Source organism: Tachysurus fulvidraco, chromosome 8, assembly GCF_022655615.1.
Source record: "Tachysurus fulvidraco isolate hzauxx_2018 chromosome 8, HZAU_PFXX_2.0, whole genome shotgun sequence".
Taxonomy (NCBI): Eukaryota; Metazoa; Chordata; class Actinopteri; order Siluriformes; family Bagridae; genus Tachysurus; species Tachysurus fulvidraco.
This window is the reverse complement of record NC_062525.1, coordinates 9,290,829-9,311,646: the sequence shown is the minus strand read 5'-3', so window position 1 is coordinate 9,311,646 and position 20,818 is coordinate 9,290,829. Positions and strand designations below refer to the sequence as shown.

At 35.9% G+C, this 20,818-nt stretch overlaps 1 protein-coding gene across 1 annotated transcript in view; it reads left to right on the top strand.

Moving 5' to 3' along the window:
• Positions 1–17,905, top strand: part of prkcea (protein kinase C, epsilon a) — a 55,129-nt gene extending 37,224 nt beyond the window's left edge. Inside the window, exons 11-15 of the mRNA XM_027163129.2 lie at positions 4,059–4,213; positions 11,567–11,705; positions 11,788–11,976; positions 13,832–13,978; positions 16,638–17,905. Coding sequence (XP_027018930.1) covers positions 4,059–4,213; positions 11,567–11,705; positions 11,788–11,976; positions 13,832–13,978; positions 16,638–16,784 — 777 coding nt within the window. The 3' untranslated portion in view covers positions 16,785–17,905. The remainder of the gene's footprint in view (positions 1–4,058; positions 4,214–11,566; positions 11,706–11,787; positions 11,977–13,831; positions 13,979–16,637) is intronic.
• Positions 17,906–20,818: the final 2,913 nt, after the last annotated feature.

Genomic DNA, 20,818 nt, shown 5'->3' with positions numbered 1-20,818 from the left:
ATAAGTTCTAACCCATCCAAACTGTCCAAGTTCAAGTTCAAAACTCTCCCTTACTAAATGAGACAATTCTTTGTGTTCAGCAGACACTTTGAAACTTGTCTGTAAAAACTCACATGAGTGGTTTTGCTGCATTCTTTGAAAAAAAAAAGAGAACTGAAAAGCTAATTAGAAAATTTGTGTGACTGGAAAAAATTATCATACATCATAAAATATAAGAACCAATTAGGCTTTAAATATGCAAATACAGACGATGTAACACTGGATTTAGATTCAGGAGAAGGAAGCGTAATGTTTATATTTGGGGTCAAACTGGTGTGTGTGTGTGTATGTGTGTGTGTGTGTGTGTGTGTGTGTGTGTGTGTGTGTGTGTGTGTGTGTGTGTGTGTGTGTGTGTGTGTGTGTGTGTGTGTGTGTGTGTGTGTGTGTGTGTGTGTGAGTTTTTCTTTATTCCATTTCATATGGAATATTTTGTGAAGGAATGACTGGATCTCAAGCTTGCCCCATGCTCATGTGCCTGTGCGAGCTCAGAAACAGTAACCCAAAGCACAAGTACGAGCAAGATGAGGTCACTGTACGTGTGCTGGCTGATTGCTAATCCAGCCTTGTTTCAGCCTGTTTTCCAAGCATTGTCTTTACTGACCTCTTTAATGTTTGATAAGTAATTACATCAATATAGAAGACTGACAATGACAAATTTAGCTGTCAGATATTTACTACTACATGAGTTAATATTTAATAAGTCTGTGCATCAGATTTTTCTTAGTGTATGAGTACAACACTAGAACTACATTTAGAGTACATTTAGTCTGTTTGTGTTTTATACTGCTTATTTCTATCTCAGTGATGGCTGTTTAGTTTATTTACTTTCTGCTCTTTCTAGCTGATGCTCTGTGCCTTGAGGACAGGTCTGTTATGGGTTACATTGTCTATGGTTTACTCAGAGTCTGCCCAGGAGGCAGAAATTATTATGACTTGTTAGATTTGACAACCAAATAAATGAAGCTAGAGAGGAGGCAGGGTTACCTGCACCTTCAGTTAAATAAGTAATGTATTTCTTGTTGTCACAAAGATTACTAAAATAAAATTCTAAAAATATTTATTGCATTTTTACACCTAATAAACTGTTCAACAAAAACAAGAACAGGTTTAGGATTTAAACATGACATTCATCTGTCTTCTTATCTGTCTTATCTGTCTAAATAAATGAATAAACAGTGCTTTTAATCTAACCACTCAGTAGTGCAGGGTGTATGTGACAATATCTGTGCAATTCTGTTTCCCTATTTGACTTTTTCTTTGTTAATGCACACTTGGCGCCACCACATCGTCTGTCTCCATCTTACAGATTGCTCAGTTTTGGTTCCTCAATTTGCTTCCTATGCACTGCCGACACATAACAGTATATGAGTGACTAGTTCTTCCTAAAATGTTTATAGCTTTATTATTGTATTCATTCACACCGCTTTATCTAGAGTTTCACTTTTTGGATGGGCAATTGTTTTCTCTAAAAACCATGACTCATTTTCAGGTGATGTGCTGAGTACATCTAGTGAATTTAAACATTTGACACTCGGTTTATATTTGAGGTTCTCTGTATAGTTAATCATCTTGTTACAGAGAGCTGACAGACAGTGTGCACTTCAGGCTCCGATCTGTTGGGCCATGTCTGCTTTACTATCTCCCAATCAGAGCTGAACTGCTGCAGCTCACACTACCCGGAAGACATTATTTGTCTGTTTCTAATTAGGAGTAGGGACTGTTTGTTCACATTTGATTGGGTGGACCTCCTTCAGGATTCTTGGCACATTTAAACAATTTCTAAGCATCCTGTTTAAAACTGTTTCCTATATAAAGAACAAGACATACTCTGTGTACTGGACATGTAGTTGACAGAGTAACAGTATCTGTGGTAAATACAAAGTTAATTATAACATAATTCCTAGGTTTGAACACGAGTTCATCTGGTTACTGTCTGTACAGAGTTTTACATGTTTTGACCATATTTGTGATTTCCCCTTCCTTTGGGAATAATTGGTATGATGTCTTCCCCCAGGACTCCTTGCCTGACATCTGTACCCAAATTCACTAATGCTCATGTGGCTAAAAGGGCAAATTCACACAATCACACTCCAGAATATATCGGAAAGCCTAACCAAAGGAGCATTAATTCTGGAATGGGCTGATGGTCAGATGTAGTGTATTTATTGAATTAAACATTATAGAACAATAAGCCGTCGCATTGTGTTACAAGATTTTAAACATTATAGCATAAGTAAGCTTTAATTTATTGTTTGTTGTGGGCTTTGTCAGGGTCAGCAAACAGTAATTTAAGCTTAAAATAGCTTTGGTTGTTTCACTCAGCTTTCTCAGTGGGAGTAACCATGTGCCTTTTGGCTTGTGCCCCAGGTCATTCACACCATTTGATTTTAGATGTGACTGATTATAGAATAATAACTTTAGAATAAAAGCATTGGGCCCCTGGCTATGCTTCATAGATTCCACTTTGGGAAACATTGACCCCCATTACTTTTTTATTCATCCGACAGTTTTTATTGTTGCATATAAATCTTTTTTAAGCATATGAAGTATAGTTTTCTGCTATTGCATCGATAAAACCATCCAGTGTGTCCTTACTCTATTTTTAATTTTAGCTAGGACAATTTTTTATGAAAAGCTCATTTTAAGGTCTTAACTTAAGTTCTACTTGTAACTTTTCATAACAGACAAACACTCTATATGGTTGTTTGTTTCTATGGTTCAAACTTTCAACGTTCCCACAGAGAGGCAAGTGAAGAACCCTTAGGTGTATTGAACCCTTAATTGTATTGAAGTGTATACGTAGGTGTGCATTGGCCACATTCAGAAGGCCTGTAATATTATACTATATAACGTTCCCAGAAATCCTTCCATGAAACACAATTGTAGTAGTTAATTGTTTTACACAATAAACCAAAGATAATTTTCTGTACATTCAGATCTGTCCTCCAAAGTACAATTCGCTTTCTCCACACATTCTTAGAAGTTGTCTGGCCTTGATGTATTAGTGTGTAGTTCATTGTCACTAAGATATTTCAGGACAGAGATCTGCAGATCTTACGTTATTAACCTGGAAGTCTCCTCCTTTTCTCCAAGCCTATAGCATTGTTCCACTGTAAAGACACCTTCCTTATTGCGAGCCTTATAAAAAAAGCAACAATGGCATGTGATGGGAAATAGTGCAGTGGATATCTGTATATATTCCCCCAACACTTCCCACTTCAGCAAACAGGAATGCAGGAAGGCCGACCTTTCCTTTTCTTATTCCTCTGGGAGGAGAAGCTTCATCAGGCTGGATTCTGCTGTGCTGTTAAAACTCTATTGTTATTATACCTTTGTACTTGTAGTGTTTGTAGTTTTGCACTGCACAAGAGCAACAGTGGAGCGTTAATAAACTTATCCATATTATAATGAGCCCTTACCTTGTTTTACAGGTACCAGTATTATTTATTGGCATCATATCAGTACATTGCTAAATTTTCTTTTGTATGTTGATGTTGTATTGTCCAGAAATAAATAGTCTTTTGTTTAGATGGAGCAGCACAACCAAGTTGTAAATCTGCTGGCATGCTGAATTTAGGTCCAGTTCATAGTAAATGCCAGAATTACCAAATGTAGTGCTATAACTGGGGCAAATATAAACACTGTTTCGTAAAAAAAAGCTTATTAAATTTACATCAGTACATCAGTTCCATGTGATTGAACTGAGTTACTTTTACATAATACTTTTCTTTTAAATTCAGTATGATTTAAACTGTCACCAGAATAGAGATTTGATCCCAGGTTGTAGGAATTCTGCATCAGTGCTGTGCCGTAGTATATCACACATTTTACTGATTTTAATTTAATACTCTAGCTCCTAAGTCTCCCAGTCAATCTGCTGCTTGGATTATGTCTATGTAGGTTTTTTCACGTTCTCCTCTGTACATGTGAGGGTCTCCCCCAGGTTCTCAGGATTCTTTGCACCTCCCAAAGACGTTGTGGATTCTTACATTTTCCTTCTTGTCTTTGTCTCACCACAGGATCGGCTATTCTTTGTAATGGAATATGTGAACGGAGGAGACCTGATGTTCCAAATCCAGCGTTCAAGGAAGTTCGATGAGGCCCGTTCACGTTTTTATGCTGCTGAAGTCACGTCTGCCCTCATGTTCCTGCATCAAAATGGAGTAATCTATAGGTATTATAATGAATACACACTTCTGCACACTGAAAAACAACTCAGTGAATTTTTTTTTTAATTGAATGACATTAATGCAGTTAGTTTTGTTAATCCAACATAGTTTGCGTGTGTATTTTAAAAGTCTGGAGTGAAATCAAACACACACCTAAGCTGGGAATCAAACCAACAACACTGGTGGATTGCAACAGATGCATTACTGCGCTACTACCATACATGTGCTGATTGCCAAAATTTTATGCTACAGTATACTACAGAGTTTGACTAAGTGTCAATAACATTGTTAGATTTCAAAATGTAATTGTTTTACTCTAAACAATAAAACCAAGAAATATAATACTTTTATGTAAACTATACACAATAGCTTTTCTAATATTTACAGAGGTAATTGACAGATGTTGGACCCTTGATTAAATGAACATTGAGTGATTAAACACTTATTCAGCAATTAGAAGGATCTTTATTATCTTATTATCAGCAGCGGTGGTGTGCGGTTGGGGACGAACAACAGATATGCTGCCTTTCTTTCATTCCTTGTTACTCCATTCTTCAGAAAGTTTTCAAAGGATAGGTTTACTATCTGTGGTTAAAAATGCTGACTGTACCTATTTATCAAGAGCTCTTCTATCTTCTGTGTAGCTCTAAGTTTATCTCCCACAGTACTTATTAACTAGAAATCATTATACGTTGATCAGAGTTGTTATTTGAGTATAGACTGATGTTTTATGATACATGTTTATTAACAGTAAATATAGAATTTTGAATATAATGACCTGGGGATTAAAGGAAAGAAAGAATAACTTGTTAGAGTTATTTTAATCAGAAAAGTGTACTTGGAATTAGTGAGTAATATGAGGAAGGAATGAACCTTTTGAACTCAACAGAATTTCTATTCTCTCCCCATCTGATTCTTTCGATTTAATCTAGATTTCTATGCATGAAAGAGGATAAAGATGACAGCTCAGCTCTTCAGATGCCCCACCTTAACAAAAGACCATGATTTGCTTTGATTGCTATGCAAGCTTTTACATGTGTCAAGTGCAGAAATGCATGAAATAACTGTCATCATGACATTTCAAGCTGTCATCAAGTCATGTTTTGGATGTTTTTTTTTGCATGTTAAAAAGAGAAAGCAAGCATTTTATTTAATATTTGTGCACTATGTTGAAGTGTGTGTGTGTGTGTGTGTGTGTGTGTGTGTGTGTGCGTGTGTGTGTGGTAGTGATCATGCCCTTTTTTTTAGAAATACTTTTCTTCTAGAATTATAATACATCTCATGTAGACACGACTGCTTATTCATATAATGTGACTTTATATAAATTCTAAATAAAGTAAAATGTTTAGAAGCAGTCCAGAAAAGTTCCCAACACAAGCGGCTGCATCAGCCTGCAAAATTACTGAGGATTAAAATGGTCAGAGTAGAAAACTGTAGGTAATTTGTTCCTTTAAAAGAAGTAAACCATAGTAATGACAGATCTGGACAGAAATAAAATCACAGAGTAATGCCTGCAAATGATTTACCACAGACATTTAAATCTAATATCCAAATAGGGTTTACGACTGACTGCTATAGTAATGTAAGAATAACCGAGCCTTGCAAATGTTGTTGTTGTTGTTTTCATCAGAAAACACCAGTTCCATAATATAGTTAACAAGACATTCATCAGGACAACGATAAGTTTAAATGCCTGATTATATAACAAGCTGCAACTCCCTCCACAAGCTGCCAAATCTTGTAGCACTTTCCTGGAAAAGGAAAGATCACAAAAAATGAAAACAAAATTAGTTTCACTTTTAAAAATCCCATTCTGGATCAGTACCAGTGTAAACTGTTTTCTATTTACTGGCATTATCACTCTGGGCTTTCCCTCTAGCGTTTTCTACAAAGAAGTATTGAGAAAGTTTGGAATGATTTTTTTTCTGTCCCTGAGGAAGAGAAAGCAGGAGAATGACTGAAGCATGCTGTGACTTGTTGTTCTAGCTGTCCAGTCTGATTTGAATCTCCGGCCCTGCAGCACTTGCATTCTCTCTGCTTTTCCTGACTGTTTGAGCTACTGTTCAGAATAGTGCGGATTCTAATACCAGCAACACCAAGACAGATTTATTAGGTCCTTGAGCAAGGCTTCTATCCCTACTACGTAATTCTTTCATTGAAATGTTACGCTGAGGTTAATAGTCTGTATGATGTGAGTCCAGGCGTCTTGGCTGAACATTGGGTAATCATGGCACAGAGAAGTGAGTTTGTCTTCAAGTCCTATGGAACAATCACTCCACACTAATGAGGAACACAGGAAGAGTTTTCAATAGGGTCTGATTGAGTTTGTGTATGTGGATACATATGTGTGTGTATGTCTGTGAGACTGCTAGAGGGTGGGGGAGATGGAGCAAAAATAACATCATCAGGGCTTTGTAAACTATATCTACAACATGAGAGTCCAAGGGAGCACAGGACAATGTGTCATGTCTCCAATCAGCGGATGTTAGCTCGCATTTTGTCAGGTTTAAGATAAGAGTCCAGTTGCTTAACTGGACCGATCGTAATGCAGTGAGTTGCTGAACGTCTGACTGATTGATTCCGGTAGCCGATATTTCTGTCAGGGTTTTTTTATTGTCATGTTGAGAAGCTATCAGAATTTAGAGCACTTAAAGTACAACCTGCTGGGAATCAGGCAATTTTGTCATGTTAAGTGCAAATTGTTTTTTTTAAAAACAATTTTCCCACAGTTGTTTCTGTCTCCAAAATAGAACAATTACATAAAATCAATCTCCTGGCTCTGGTCAGAACAGTGACTCACAAAAACACCTCAGCCAGAGTGATGCTGGTGAAGCCATGTTGACATATTTTACCATTCAACAATCAAAGCCCAAGTCTTTTTCCTGGGAGACTTTATCTGGACATCTGTATATACACACACACACGCACACACACACGCACACACACACACACACACACACACACACACACACACGCAAGAGATAGGTATAAAAAAAGGTAAATTTACAGACAGTGCTGACCTCATTTTACTAATTACCTCATTTAAATTTTAATGAACATAATTTATTGCTGTTTAAAGAATAAACACAATTGGCCATTTTTTGTTTTTCTTATGCCAAAGGAATTGTTCATTGCTAATATATAAAATTTAATATTGTGCAATGTTTCTCTGACTTGAAGTAAACATAATAACATAATAAGACAATGAAATACAGTTTATGTTACTGAGAAACTGCAAAGCATGAAGTCAGAAAAGTTACAGCTGGCTTTAACTCTGGCTGATACTAAGCGCAGATACTGAAGAGTCCTTCCATGTTACTGGTTACTACAGTTTTGCTAACATTACAAAGAGGGAATTCATATAAACACCTTCTGACTAATTAAAATCAAGAATTCAACAGCATGGTGTATAATTGATTTTAATCAGCTCTTAATTTTGCAAAAATGGGTTATGTATGTTGTCCTTACATTATCCTTCATAATCCTGCAAATTATATAAACTAATTTTCTGAAGTCATGAAAAACTCTGGAAAAATGTAAAGGAGGACAAAATATACTAGAAATGTTATTTGGGAAATTCTTAAACTTGCAGGGCCATTCAGCAGATCCAGATTTTGATTCCTAATTCCAGTTACAAAATATTAATTATGAGTTAATAATTAGCCTGCTTTTCAGGCTTTTCATTGCTGTGTACCTGTACTATGCAATGACTGTAAAATGGTATCTATCTATCTGGAGCTAGCTACTGTAGGGTCACTGTCTAAGTTACGTCACCCAGCAGAGTCAGTTTACTTAAAAGTATTTATGTACAGTATTTTAAAAGAAGAATTCTATTGAGGTAGCTTTTTAGCTTTCTCGAAGGAATTGGTATTGTTAAAGGGTTTAATTGTCAAATTATCTGGATTTTTTTTCATACAGTCCACAAAATCTGAATGTTGTTCATATTTTGTAGACTGTATGAAAAGAAAAATTCACATAATTTGACACTTAAACCCTTTAACAATACCAATTTTAAACAGAATATATTGGTAAAGCTTATGTGTTGAGGAGTGGTTTGTCTGAGTGTACGAGTGTGTTTCAGTGGTTCAGCTAAGGTTCATTAGAGTTCATGTTGTTGATTTTACTGTTAAAGATGTTGGCAAATGTGAGTCATCCGTGTGCAGCGGCTGTCATATATATGCCAAATGTTCTAGAAAGTTCCCGGAAAATGAGTTGATAAAAAAGGCTGGAACCATTGTCATGTCATTTGATGCTATTAGAACTGGATAACTGTCACTTTATACTGTCACTTGTACAGATCTTTACTCTGGTCTCTCTCTCTCTCTCACACACACACACACACACACACACACACACACACACACACGCACACACAAAACTGAGTTTTTACTGAATCTACATCAGACATGTCAATGTTCATGGCAACAAATGATAAGATAAAAAACCAACATGATGTCTCCCGCAATATTGTTGTAAAGCCACAGAAGTAGCATGTGGTAAAGTGTAAACTGAGTTCACTTTCACTGCTTCCTGGCCTGCTGAAATCCTGGCGAGCTGCAGTATGACAAACAACACTGAGCATGAATATTAAAAACTCATCTAGAGCAGTCTGTAACCAGATTTTCTGTTTTGTGAAATGTTCCAGGGCTTTGCTTTGTCGTAAACATTTTGAAGTCATGCTGGTCCATTACCATAACATGGTTTAAATCATATATATATATATTCTGCTGTAACGTATCATTAATATTAACATATCAGCACACATCTATGCAATTGTCTAATTGCTCCAGTTTTGATTTTTCATAATTGCTATAATTGAAATTTCAGTTTCATGAATAATGGAAAAAATTCTTAATGAAAATGTAGAATCAACAGCAGATTTTTGTAAGATCTCGTGTTAATTCATTATGCAACTACATGCCAAGAAAACTGACAGCACATTTTAATTCTATTGTCTTTGGTTAACTGAATCTAGCATGCTTAATAGAACCATCCAAAAATGTACATGCTCCAATCATTTGAAGATATTACACTTTATGTCATATCAGAAAGCTTTGTGATATCCTAAACAGAGAAATTATAAATACATTATATACCCAGGACTGGGCTGAAGATTATGAACCCTGTTTCCCCTGAGACACTGACCACTGAGGACAATCGCATAATCGCCATGTTGTTCATTCATGTCTATGTCACCATTTTGTCAAAGCACATGTGCCAATCATACATACACCTAACCTGTACTTTTATATATAGACTCACATGCCAATTTTAAGTTTGACCCGCATACTGGGTTTAAGTTGTGCTGTGATTTTGCTTTTGTCTTTTGGCACCCACGCATTACTGCATTCTCTGGAGAAAAGAACCATTTGTAAATATGAGATCCCTCACATACAGAACCAGTGCTGAAACGACCGGCATGTTGCACGTGACAGAAAATGTCATACAAGCTGACAGATAGAGCTCCTATTGATACACATTCAGATCCCTGTCCTTGGTCTAGATTCCACTGTGTAATCCTCAATGGTGTGTGCACACAAATATAAAACTACAGAAACATACATTATATAGCTCGCCCCACCCTCCATGTGTTCTTTCCAGTAGCTGGTTATTTAATCTCAGAGATCAGACCTTTTCAGATATCTCCATTGTGACTGTCACACTGTTAAAGCTTTAAGTTACAGTCAAATGACATGAGTGTGTGTGTGTTTATGAGTTAGGACATAGCCTAAGGGATGGAGATCTGGTGGAGGAAAAGCAGGATACTGGGTGGAATGGGTGGAATAGCAGAACAGGGGAAGGCAGCTCAGATGGAAGGATAAGATGAAAGCTGGCACTTTGGGTGGTCTGGTAGGTAATGGCCAATAACCTGCTGGGGGCACTGCAAATGGCCTCTTAGTGTATAGACACAGTTTTTACACACTTATTCAGTCAGCGGCTTCAACGTCTCAAGCACTTCTGACTTCCTAGACTCTACGTTCCTTCATTTCTCAGAAATAAGGGTTACATATATTGCATGTATATTTTAAGCCCATTTGAAAACCAGTTGTTACCATTAGCTGTGTTACAGGAGCTCTGTTTGACTAGAGTTACAGAATACTTAAAAAATGGATGTTCTACATGAGTGTGTGGCTTGTATTTCCACCACACTTCAAAGATCCCATTTATCAGTCTGCATTTTTAGTTTAAGTAAAGGCAGTGATCTCAAAAAACATGAAGACTTCAGTCAGGAATCTGCTGCAGTATCTGCACTTAGGTAATTGTTATAATCTGAATGGGCCAGCCAGAAAATCAGCATAAAATCAACTCCTGCATAAGCCAGTTGTGAATACGGAATAAAATTTTGCAGTGTACATATTTTTTTTAACTTGCCAAATTAAGTCACTGTTTGTATGCTTGTTAGAGAAATGTCACTCCATGAAGCTTGTGCTTCAAGAGTCAGCCACAAACAATATGGCAAGGTCTGCCACAATAGTTGATTGGTACCTTTGTTTTTTTCATTTTTCACCCCAATTTGTTGATCTGCCAATTCCCAACCACCACTCAGATTTTACTCCTATTTACTCTCTGCCACACACATGAGCTCAGTAATGTCATCAGAGAGATCGTAGAGACAGTAATGCCATCGGAGAGATCGTAGAGACAGTAATGCCATCGGAGAGATCGTAGAGACAGTAATGCCATCGGAGAGATCGTAGAGACAGTAATGCCATCGGAGAGATCGTAGAGACAGTAATGCCATCGGAGAGATCGTAGAGACAGTAATGCCATCGGGGAGATCACAGGCAATTTTGGTGTCTTGGATCACTGCCATGAATAACTGTGTCATCGTTGGGATTCAAACTTGTAATCTTCTGCAGACAGGGCAACTGCTTTTCTGTTATGCCACTTGGGAGCCATTTGCTGGTATTTTTAAAAGGATCTTTTTAAGCACGCTTTGTTTTCTAATGGTAATATAATGTTGGGAAATCTCACATGGAGACAGATAAAAAAAAAAAAAAAGAATAATTATACCATAACACTTGAAATAGATCTTTTTAATATCCATATCTGCTTAAATTTTCAGACTGGTCACTAAATATTTATTTATTTATTTATTTATTTATTTATTTATTTATTTATTTATTTATTTATTTGTTTGTTTGTTTATTTGTTTATTTTTTAAAGTGCTTAAGCTGCACCCTTACAAATCTGGCTATAATGAGGCCATTGTTGTTCTTGTTAAGACCTGTTAAGACTGTAAAGACATATCCCTTTGTCAGTAAATGCAAACAATAGTGTGTTACCAGTTTTAATGACAATACTCTAAACCCTCATTACTCTCTTTTTCTGTTTTGCTCTTGCTGTGTTTATGTCAGAGACCTGAAGCTTGATAACATTCTTCTGGATGCCGAAGGTCACTGCAAGCTGGCGGACTTTGGCATGTGTAAAGAGGGAATCTTAAATGGTGTCACCACCACCACCTTTTGTGGCACTCCAGACTACATTGCCCCTGAGGTACAAAATGCAGGATTCAAGAAAAATCTCTTGCTGTCAGCACTGCTTGTCCATGTATGTAATATTTCACACCTCATCTCAGATTCTTCAGGAATTAGAGTATGGCCCATCAGTTGACTGGTGGGCTCTGGGTGTGCTGATGTACGAGATGATGGCAGGTCAACCACCGTTTGAGGCTGATAATGAGGATGATTTGTTTGAGTCTATTCTCCATGACGATGTACTCTACCCGGTTTGGCTCAGCAAAGAGGCAGTCAGCATCCTCAAAGCAGTGAGTGGCCTCTTCCTTACGAGCTACCGTTTGCACTTATTGTATAGTGCACTTCTTGTCCTCATTCTTTTCATGTTTCCCCATCTCTGTGAGATTTCTCTGACGTCTTTCCTTTAATTGCTTCATTTCCTACTCTTTTACCTCCTTCACTCATTTGACCTCCTTGATGGTGTTTCCAGTTGAGCAGGTTCATGTGTTTGTGTTCATGTTTACTTCCTGATTCTCCAATCTGTAAACCTACAAGTTAACATATACAGTAAAGAGTGAAGCAGAATTGGAATAACCTTTTCGGAGGAAGCGGCTGATTACTGTGGGCTAACTATATTGTATTTAAGAAATTTTCTTTACAGCTGTCAGTTCCTGCTGTTTCCCATACAGTATATAGACATGCAAAAATGCTCACAAAATGTCAGTAAACAGTCTTCTTAAGCAGTACAGTTCTCATTTGCCTAAATTGCAGTTGTTCATATGAGATATTCTAAAATATGGTGGGTAGTTTTTGCGTCTTGTTTGCAGAGTGCAGGAGTCAAGTCACTTACTTTGATGTAAATTCTAAAAGACTAAGAGTATGATAGAAACAGTGTTGTACAGAATGGTTTGTTGTTCACATTGTGAAGTGACTTGTATTTGAAAACCTATGCTGAATACGGTTGCCTTTCTTACCAGCGCACAAGACGTATGAATGGGAAAGACATGAATTTTGCACTAGACACTAGACACTCAGTTTTCTACTATGGATTTACAGGAAATTAGTATTAACCAATAGTAGTAGTAGTAGATGTAGCAGTAATAGTAGTAATAATGGCCCATGACATGTCCATTATGTACATTATGTACTGTCTGGGTGGCTGCTATTTTGGAAAAAAACATGTAAAATATCAGTTCGATTTTTTATATTTCTTCTATTGCTACTGTTGTTAGAATTTACTGTTAACTTTAGTAACAAGTGGGAAAATATGTTACCTCCATAAAACTGCTTTCATGTAATATGAAAGGGAAACTGGAGCTTCTCACAGATTTCTAGATTAAAACCAGTAACAACACGAAAGCTATTTAAAAGCAATACTGATGCTTACGGTCCAAATTAAAAGCATTATGAGTCAGTCCACACTTTTTACTCAGCTATTTATCAACCCTTAGACAGCATTGCTCTCTGATGGCTCAACCCATTCTGCTACTTAGAGCAACCTGCAACTGCTCAGTGCAAAACATGGGCATACGTCCATACTTCCAATGGTTTCATGTATTGTCCAGGCATTGTAGCATATATCCCTTTAGAATTTCCCAGTGGCAACCTAGTCCATCCTAGTCCGTGTGGTGTATGCTGCAGTGCTAAACTTTCTTTCCCAAAACAGATTTTAGTGTTAATTATTTGTTATTTGTTATTATTTGTTGTTGATTTATTGTCAGCCTGTCTTCAGGTTAAAGACAATGTGAGGTCCAGAACCCAGAACATTAATTTGTTCCTATTTCAATTGTGCACCACTTTGTTTTGTTGCTTGGAGACAGCTATAGTAGGTATTAAACTTCCTTGTTCTGCTTCATGTTAACTCCATGTAATCATACTTTGGCCCTGATGACATCTTTAAATATTAAATGCATATATAATAAGTTACTGTGGATTAGCTGTTGAATGTCATTTTTATTGACCTTAATTGAAGAGTGACAAAGTAATATTTGTCACTTGGATCAGTTAACACTTGGGATTTGTTACTTAATAATGGTATTGTAACATGAGCCAGCTAATGAAAGCACATGTACACAGAGCTGTAGGCCTGTTGTGCCTGAGTAAACACTAAGAATATGATCTGCTATGTGAAGAAGCTGCTTGTCTAATTTTTTCCTCCATTCTCAGTTTATGACGAAGAGCCCGAATAAGAGGCTGGGCTGTGTGGTGTCTCAGGGACTGGAGGAGGCCATTAAAGTTCATCCCTTTTTCCGGGAGATAGACTGGGTCTTGCTGGAGCAGAGGAAGATCAAACCTCCATTTAAACCACGCATCGTGAGTGTTAACAAACACACACATATACACACACAGACACACACGCACACATACTACTGACAAACTTTACTCTAATGCTACTGACAAACTTTACTCTAATGCTACTGACAAACTCTCTCTCTCTCGTTTTCTCTCTCTATCTCTCTATCTCTCTCTCTCTCTCACTCAAATACACACTCACACTTTTGCAAAAACTTTAACTTTACTAACTTTAACTCTTGTGCACTAAATATACAATTTGCAGAACATAGCAAAACTCACAATACTCACAAAACTCTGATTAGAAACTGCCTACTTTAACTGAAAGTGTGTTTTTGTGGTTTAGACTGAAAGTCAGATGCCACAACGACATTGCTCTGCTTCTGCTTTCCCATGGTCTGTGCCTGTGTGTGTGTGTGTGTGTGTGTGTGTGTGTGTGTGTGTGTGTGTGTGTGTGTGTGTTTTTGTGTGTGTGTGTGTGTGTGTGTGTGTGTGTGTGTGTGTGTGTGTGTGTTTGTGTGTGTGTGTGTGTGTGTGTGTGTGTGTGTGTGTGTGTGTGTGTGTGTGTGTGTGTGTGTGTGTGTGTGTCTGTGTGAGGTGAGTGGGAAAACATTGTCTAAGTGTATGTGGTAAGTCATCGGGTCACAGAAAGTTCAGGTGGAGATGTTGCCACCACTTTGGTGCCTTTCTCGTGTGACCTTCATCTGACCTTCTCCGTTACCACATTGGCTTACCAAGTGTCTGAACAAGTACAATTATTAAAGTAGTGATGTATAGCTTTGTGTAAAGTTGAACTAGAAATCAAAACATATGATTGTGAAATTAAAAAGTAAAGTATGATCTGATCCTTGGACTGATCAAAGCCAGGTCAGGCGAAGAAATTTACTTCCTCCATTCTGCATGTTTTACACCAAATGTTTGCTTGTGTCATAAAGAAACAAGCTGATCATTTGTCAACCTCCCTGTTTGGTTTGTTTCATTAAAATATGCTAGTAAAGCACAGTGCACAGGAAATGTCTCTAGATGGATCACTGGGATGTTTTTTGCCGTCTTGATCCGGTATCATCAATTGGAGAATTAGTAAGAAATGTAGCCTGAACGCAAAACTCATGTGTACACATTGCATGTAATCCAAACTACTGTAATTGAACAAATAAGAAACAACATTTAAGATAAGATATAATTTTATTCGTCCCACAATGGGATTTTTTTTCTGTAACAGCAGCAAAGAGAAAGAAATGCAAATATATAAATGAATAGAGACATAATATTATATACAGTATATACACAACACAATGTATAAAAGAGAAAAAGAAAAAAAGAGAAGAAGAAAAAAAAAAGAAGAAGAAAAAATTTTGAGTTGTAATCTGAACTTTTTCTTAAACATTTCAAATCAATAGCTCGCCCTTGTTGTATACATCACTTTGGAAATCAAAATGATTTGAAAGTTTAAGGTCTTAGTGTTCAACGTGTTTCTTAATATAGTAGAGATCAAGAAATGTCTGTTTTCAGTCAGTGTTAAATGGAATTAGTCATTTTAGTCACCAAGTGTCTAGAGGGAGGGTTTAAATATTTTCTTTGCACAGTGTGTAGTATGTCAGAGTTCATTTGTTACTCATTACTGAGTTGACACAGTAGTAGAAGTTTGCCTAGTAATGTACTCATGACTGTTACCACTTTTACCACTGTGAACATATCATGTGTTCAACTTCCCATGTCACATAAAAAAAAAACAGCAAAAAGATTAGCATCAGCTTTTTAAAAGGTTTAACCTTTCAAAATACCCTGATCATCCGTCTAAATGTTAACATCCAGGTGCAGCATAAAAATTTTACTCAGCACTTATTCTTCTAATTAAAAGATTATCCGTATCAAATAGATTATCCATCTTGTTCAATTGCAGAAACTGACGCAAAGTCCAAGGAAACTCTGCAATATATATATATATATATATATATATATATATATATATATATATATATATATATATATATATATATATATGTATGTATGTATATACTTTTTTTCTCAAAATAACATAAAATTTTCAAATTTTCTGCAACTTTGGCCCAAGAGGTATTGAGTGACATCATCAAGTGACAACACGCATTCATTGAGTGACAACACGCATTCAAAGTGCTCTTCAATATGAGTACAGATATCACAGAATAGAAATTTATTATAGACGATTCTACAGCTACAATACAGCTATCATAGAAAAGCAATTCCATATGTGAAACTTTTATATGAAAATTTTGAAAACATTTTTGGTTGCAACAATCACAATAAAATTTTAAATCCTGAAGGGAATGTATAATGCCTTTATATATTTCTGTTTACTGCTCCAAAGTTTTTGTATGTGTACATGTATTCAAAAATTTAACTTGAAGTGGGTGTGGGGTTTGTTTTATTAAAATGAACCCTACACTAAGATACATATATACAAATGAATGTTGTACATCACTCAAGTTCATAATTCACACGAGTTGATAATTCTGAATACGTGAATGATGTAAATGTATTTTTTTGGTTCCATTAGCTTAATATATGACTGCTCACAACAAAACCCAGATAAGTGTGCCTCCTGTTCTGATCTGTATTTTCTTCAACACATTATCTGTTCATTCCAAAAAACATATTCAAAAACAGTCATGTAATACACATATAACTGTCATTTCAGAAAACAAAGCGGGACGTAAACAACTTTGACCAGGATTTCACACGTGAGGATCCCACCCTTACCCCTGTGGATGATGCCATTATAAAGCAGATCAACCAAGAGGAGTTCAAGGGCTTCTCCTATTTTGGAGAAGAGGCCCTATCTTAAATGTCAGCCTCTCAGCACCTGTTCAGACACACATACATCTACATTCTCTCACACACTCGCACACACACATACACACACATGCATAAAGACACATAAACACACACAAGTGGTGATAAATGTGGACAGAAATGCTGATATCGGGGTCGAGGCAAAAGGTCCGGGTGTGCGTCTGAAGCTACTACTGCTTTTGTTCTTCTCCACCTCCAATTGCTTCCTCTTGCCTTCTTTCACCTCAGCTCTCTTTTTTTTCCAGCCTCAACAGTGCTCTGTTAATTTAAAGCTAATTCCCAAACTGCTCAAAGTGTCTGCTTTTGGGGAGGAGGGGCAGGATTGCACTATGTTTGAACCAAATTTGATTATACCAATGATTGTAGTAACCTTAGCAATCAGATCTCTGATAGAAAAAATGAGAAAAGGAAGAATATTATCTTGCATTAATGACAATGAAACGTATTGTGCTGTGCAGTCTAATTCCTTTGTGTGTATTCAGGTGAACATTTTGGGAGCAATTTTATTTATAATAACGCTACTATACAGTATATTTCTTGATAGTGTTATGAAGGCCTGTTGTATGTTGGTTGTGCTGATCCAAAGTATTGACTCGGTCCGTGCTCGTGTGCATGTGTTTGCATGAGTGAGTGCACATGCCATCTTTAAATCTTTTTATTTTGGTCGTGTTTTATTTCATTTTTTGTTTTAGATTTTTTTTTCCTCGCACACATTCATTTTCTTTTTCTGGCTGCTATGTGTGTTTAGTGACTTGCCACTATGCAACAGCAGACATAGAGGCCAGTGCCCGTAGTTGTCTTGCCCTTTGTACGGAGCGTAATGTACAGTACATAATATCTGCTCCAAAGCTTGTGAACGCTTCAAATAGAGTAGTCAACTGTTGCATGGTCTGGCAAACGAAGCTATTATTTGAGTTGTACTATGTACTAAGTGTATGGAAGGAAATACAAGTTTCTGATATTCATGTGCAATACACTGAACATATTTTTCTGTTATTATTATTGTTTTGCTCGTTTGCTTTGTTCCTCCTGTGATGTCTCTTTCATGTCCATCAGCCTTGCTGATATTAAATGGAGATGAGTGTTCGATGGGTCAGAAGAACACCAGGATGTTGACTTAATGACGAGGGTCTCTCTCTCTCTCTCTCTCTCTCTCTCATTTTCTCTCTCATGTATATAGAGCATAAACTGTGGAATGTAGCTTAAAAAAGTGTGTGTGCTCATAATTTATTTTCTATCGTACACATAGTGTCCTACTTGTGTCAGTAAGCAGGTCATTTCCTGCTTATGCATGTTTCAGATAACTAAGCCTTGTTATTACACAGCTCCATGATTCTCACACAAGGCTTTCCCTGTCCATCTTATACATTTAATAGTGAAGTTAGTTATTTATAAAATGTGAACAAACATGATGGAGAGGTCAATAAGAGAAACAGGGTACATTTCAGGCGCACTAATTAAACCTTACTGGAATGTGAGAACTTTGCTTGAACAACTCAGTGGCAATTTGACAAATCTTTAGAGTTTTGTTTTCGAGTCGTTCTTTTTGACCGTTCATCACTTCTATGTTGGTTGTAAGTGTATATTTTTTTGATTATTATTATTCTTTGTTATTTAAATGTTTGTAGCTCATTTCCGTCACATGCCAAACATTTCCTTTTCTCTGCTTTTTTCTTTCCACTTACTTTTCTACTGTAAATGAATGAATTTCAATATTTAGAAATCCACAATGGTCTGTCTTCTAAGTAAATGAAAAGATATAGATAAAATATTACCTCTGAAATTCAGTAAAATGTTTGTCTGGCTGAATATTAAATATTTGTGCATACAGTATTACAATACATAAGCATTTCATAATGTATGATAGTGCTGTATGTATTATATACATATTGTATTAGATTTTAGTTTGTTTGGTGAAGCTTTGTGTGAACCGAGATCTCTCTCTCTCTCTCTCTCTCTCTCTCTCTCTCTCTCTCTCTCTCTCTCTCTCTCTCTTAGTGTAAGCATTTTATTATGTGCCAAACGTACTGTAATCTAAAGGATGTGAATGTGTTTGGTTTTTCTTTTTGATCCTATTAAATACTATGATGTCAAAACCTGAAGAGTTCTGGAGTGATTACACTGATTAGCTTTAATAGGTTCACACCCGCACATTCTATCAAAATAAATTCTTTCTCCGTTCGCTTGTTTTAAGGGCTAACCTGTCAGGCTGGATTGGCTGGCTGCTATGATGATCAGCTGGTCTTGTATGAACTTTAGTCTTGTTTCTCCCTCTCACAGTCCCCCAGAAGAAATGCGCCACAGACCTTATATCCTGTCTGTCATTAAAGCCACTGGAGTGAGCAATTACCATGCTGTTCCAGTTCAGAATATGCATGTGTGTATACATAAGCGCATGCATGTGTGTTTCACAGCATTGTTAATTTGCTTGTTTTGTGCTTGTATAAGTAAGATTTAGAGGTCAGAAAACATTTAGCGTTCCAAGCGCTCTGAGTGAGGCGGTGCAAGACAACGTCAAGGCCCCACTGTGGAACGCCAAATGGATCACAGATCAGGGCACTTGTACCCAGTCATTCATTCATCATTCATTCATTCATTCATTCATTCATACATACATACATACATACATACATACATACATACATACATACATACATACATAGACAGATAGATAGACAGATAGATAAATACTTTTTACCCTGGCTGCTATAATATTGGCTATTTTGTGTAGATTCATTATTTTTAATTGCAATAAAATCCATGTCTCCATGTCATTATTATTATTATTATTATTATTATTATTAATAATAATAATAATAATAATAATAATAATAATAATAATAATAATAATAATAACAATAATAATAATAATTATTATTATTATTATTATTATAATAACCATAATAATCATACTAATAATAATTACTATTATTATGATCATCATTATTACTAGATAGATAGATAGATAGATAGATAGATAGATAGATAGATAGATAGATAGATAGACATTGTTAACAAATACTTTTTACCCTGGCTGCTATAATATTGGCTATTTTGTGTAGATTCATTACTTTTAATTGCAATAAAATCCATGTCTCATAGTGTAATTATTATTATTATTATTATTATTATTATTATTATTAGATAGATAGATAGATAGATAGATAGATAGATAGATAGATAGATAGATAGATAGATAGATAGATAGATTATTCATCACAGTGGGAAATTCAAAAACTTGGGTAAGGCATACTATAAATTCTAAAAATTCAAAAGTAATAAATTTAAATTTAAAAAGTCTGTGCAAATCTGGGTGTTAGGGTGCTTTGTTTAGTATGTTTCAGAACAGTAAAAATTGCCTGTATTTAACTTGTTAGATAACACGCATGTATTACTATCAATTATTTAAAATATGACAATAACAACAAAATATAATCCAAATCATTAAATTCCATAATATAATAAAAATGTCAAATGTGTTGCAATGCCGTGTGATGCAGCATCAAGCAAGGGCTTAAAAACCATTCAGCTATCATTGAGCAAAATTGCTTTTGAAATAGCTTCAAACTGCCTTCACCAACTTTGTAACATGCTTGATGCAAATTTCTTTCAGATCCCTAAACAGAAGTTTTAAGAGAAAATTATGCCAAATACACATACATTATATCATATATAAAACAAGATAAGAATTTTTGTTTTATGATATTTGTAGACCATATTTTTACCTGTAAGATGATATGAGAATTTTGTAAGTCAATAATTTAAAACAAGATAAAAGAAACACTTAATAAGAAGAATAAAATATTTAAAAGGTTACCATATAAACACACCTGCTAATTAATTTATTTCTACAAAAGATTTTGTCTTAAGTGGCAAAAGTGACATATGTATGTATATGTTATTATAACAGCCCCTTTAATCAACCTTTGAGTATAAAAGCCACTTTGGTATATTGTACTTTCTTACAAGGCATTTGTCCTTATCCAGAGCAACATACATTTTTATTTCTTTTTCTTTTTCAGCTAA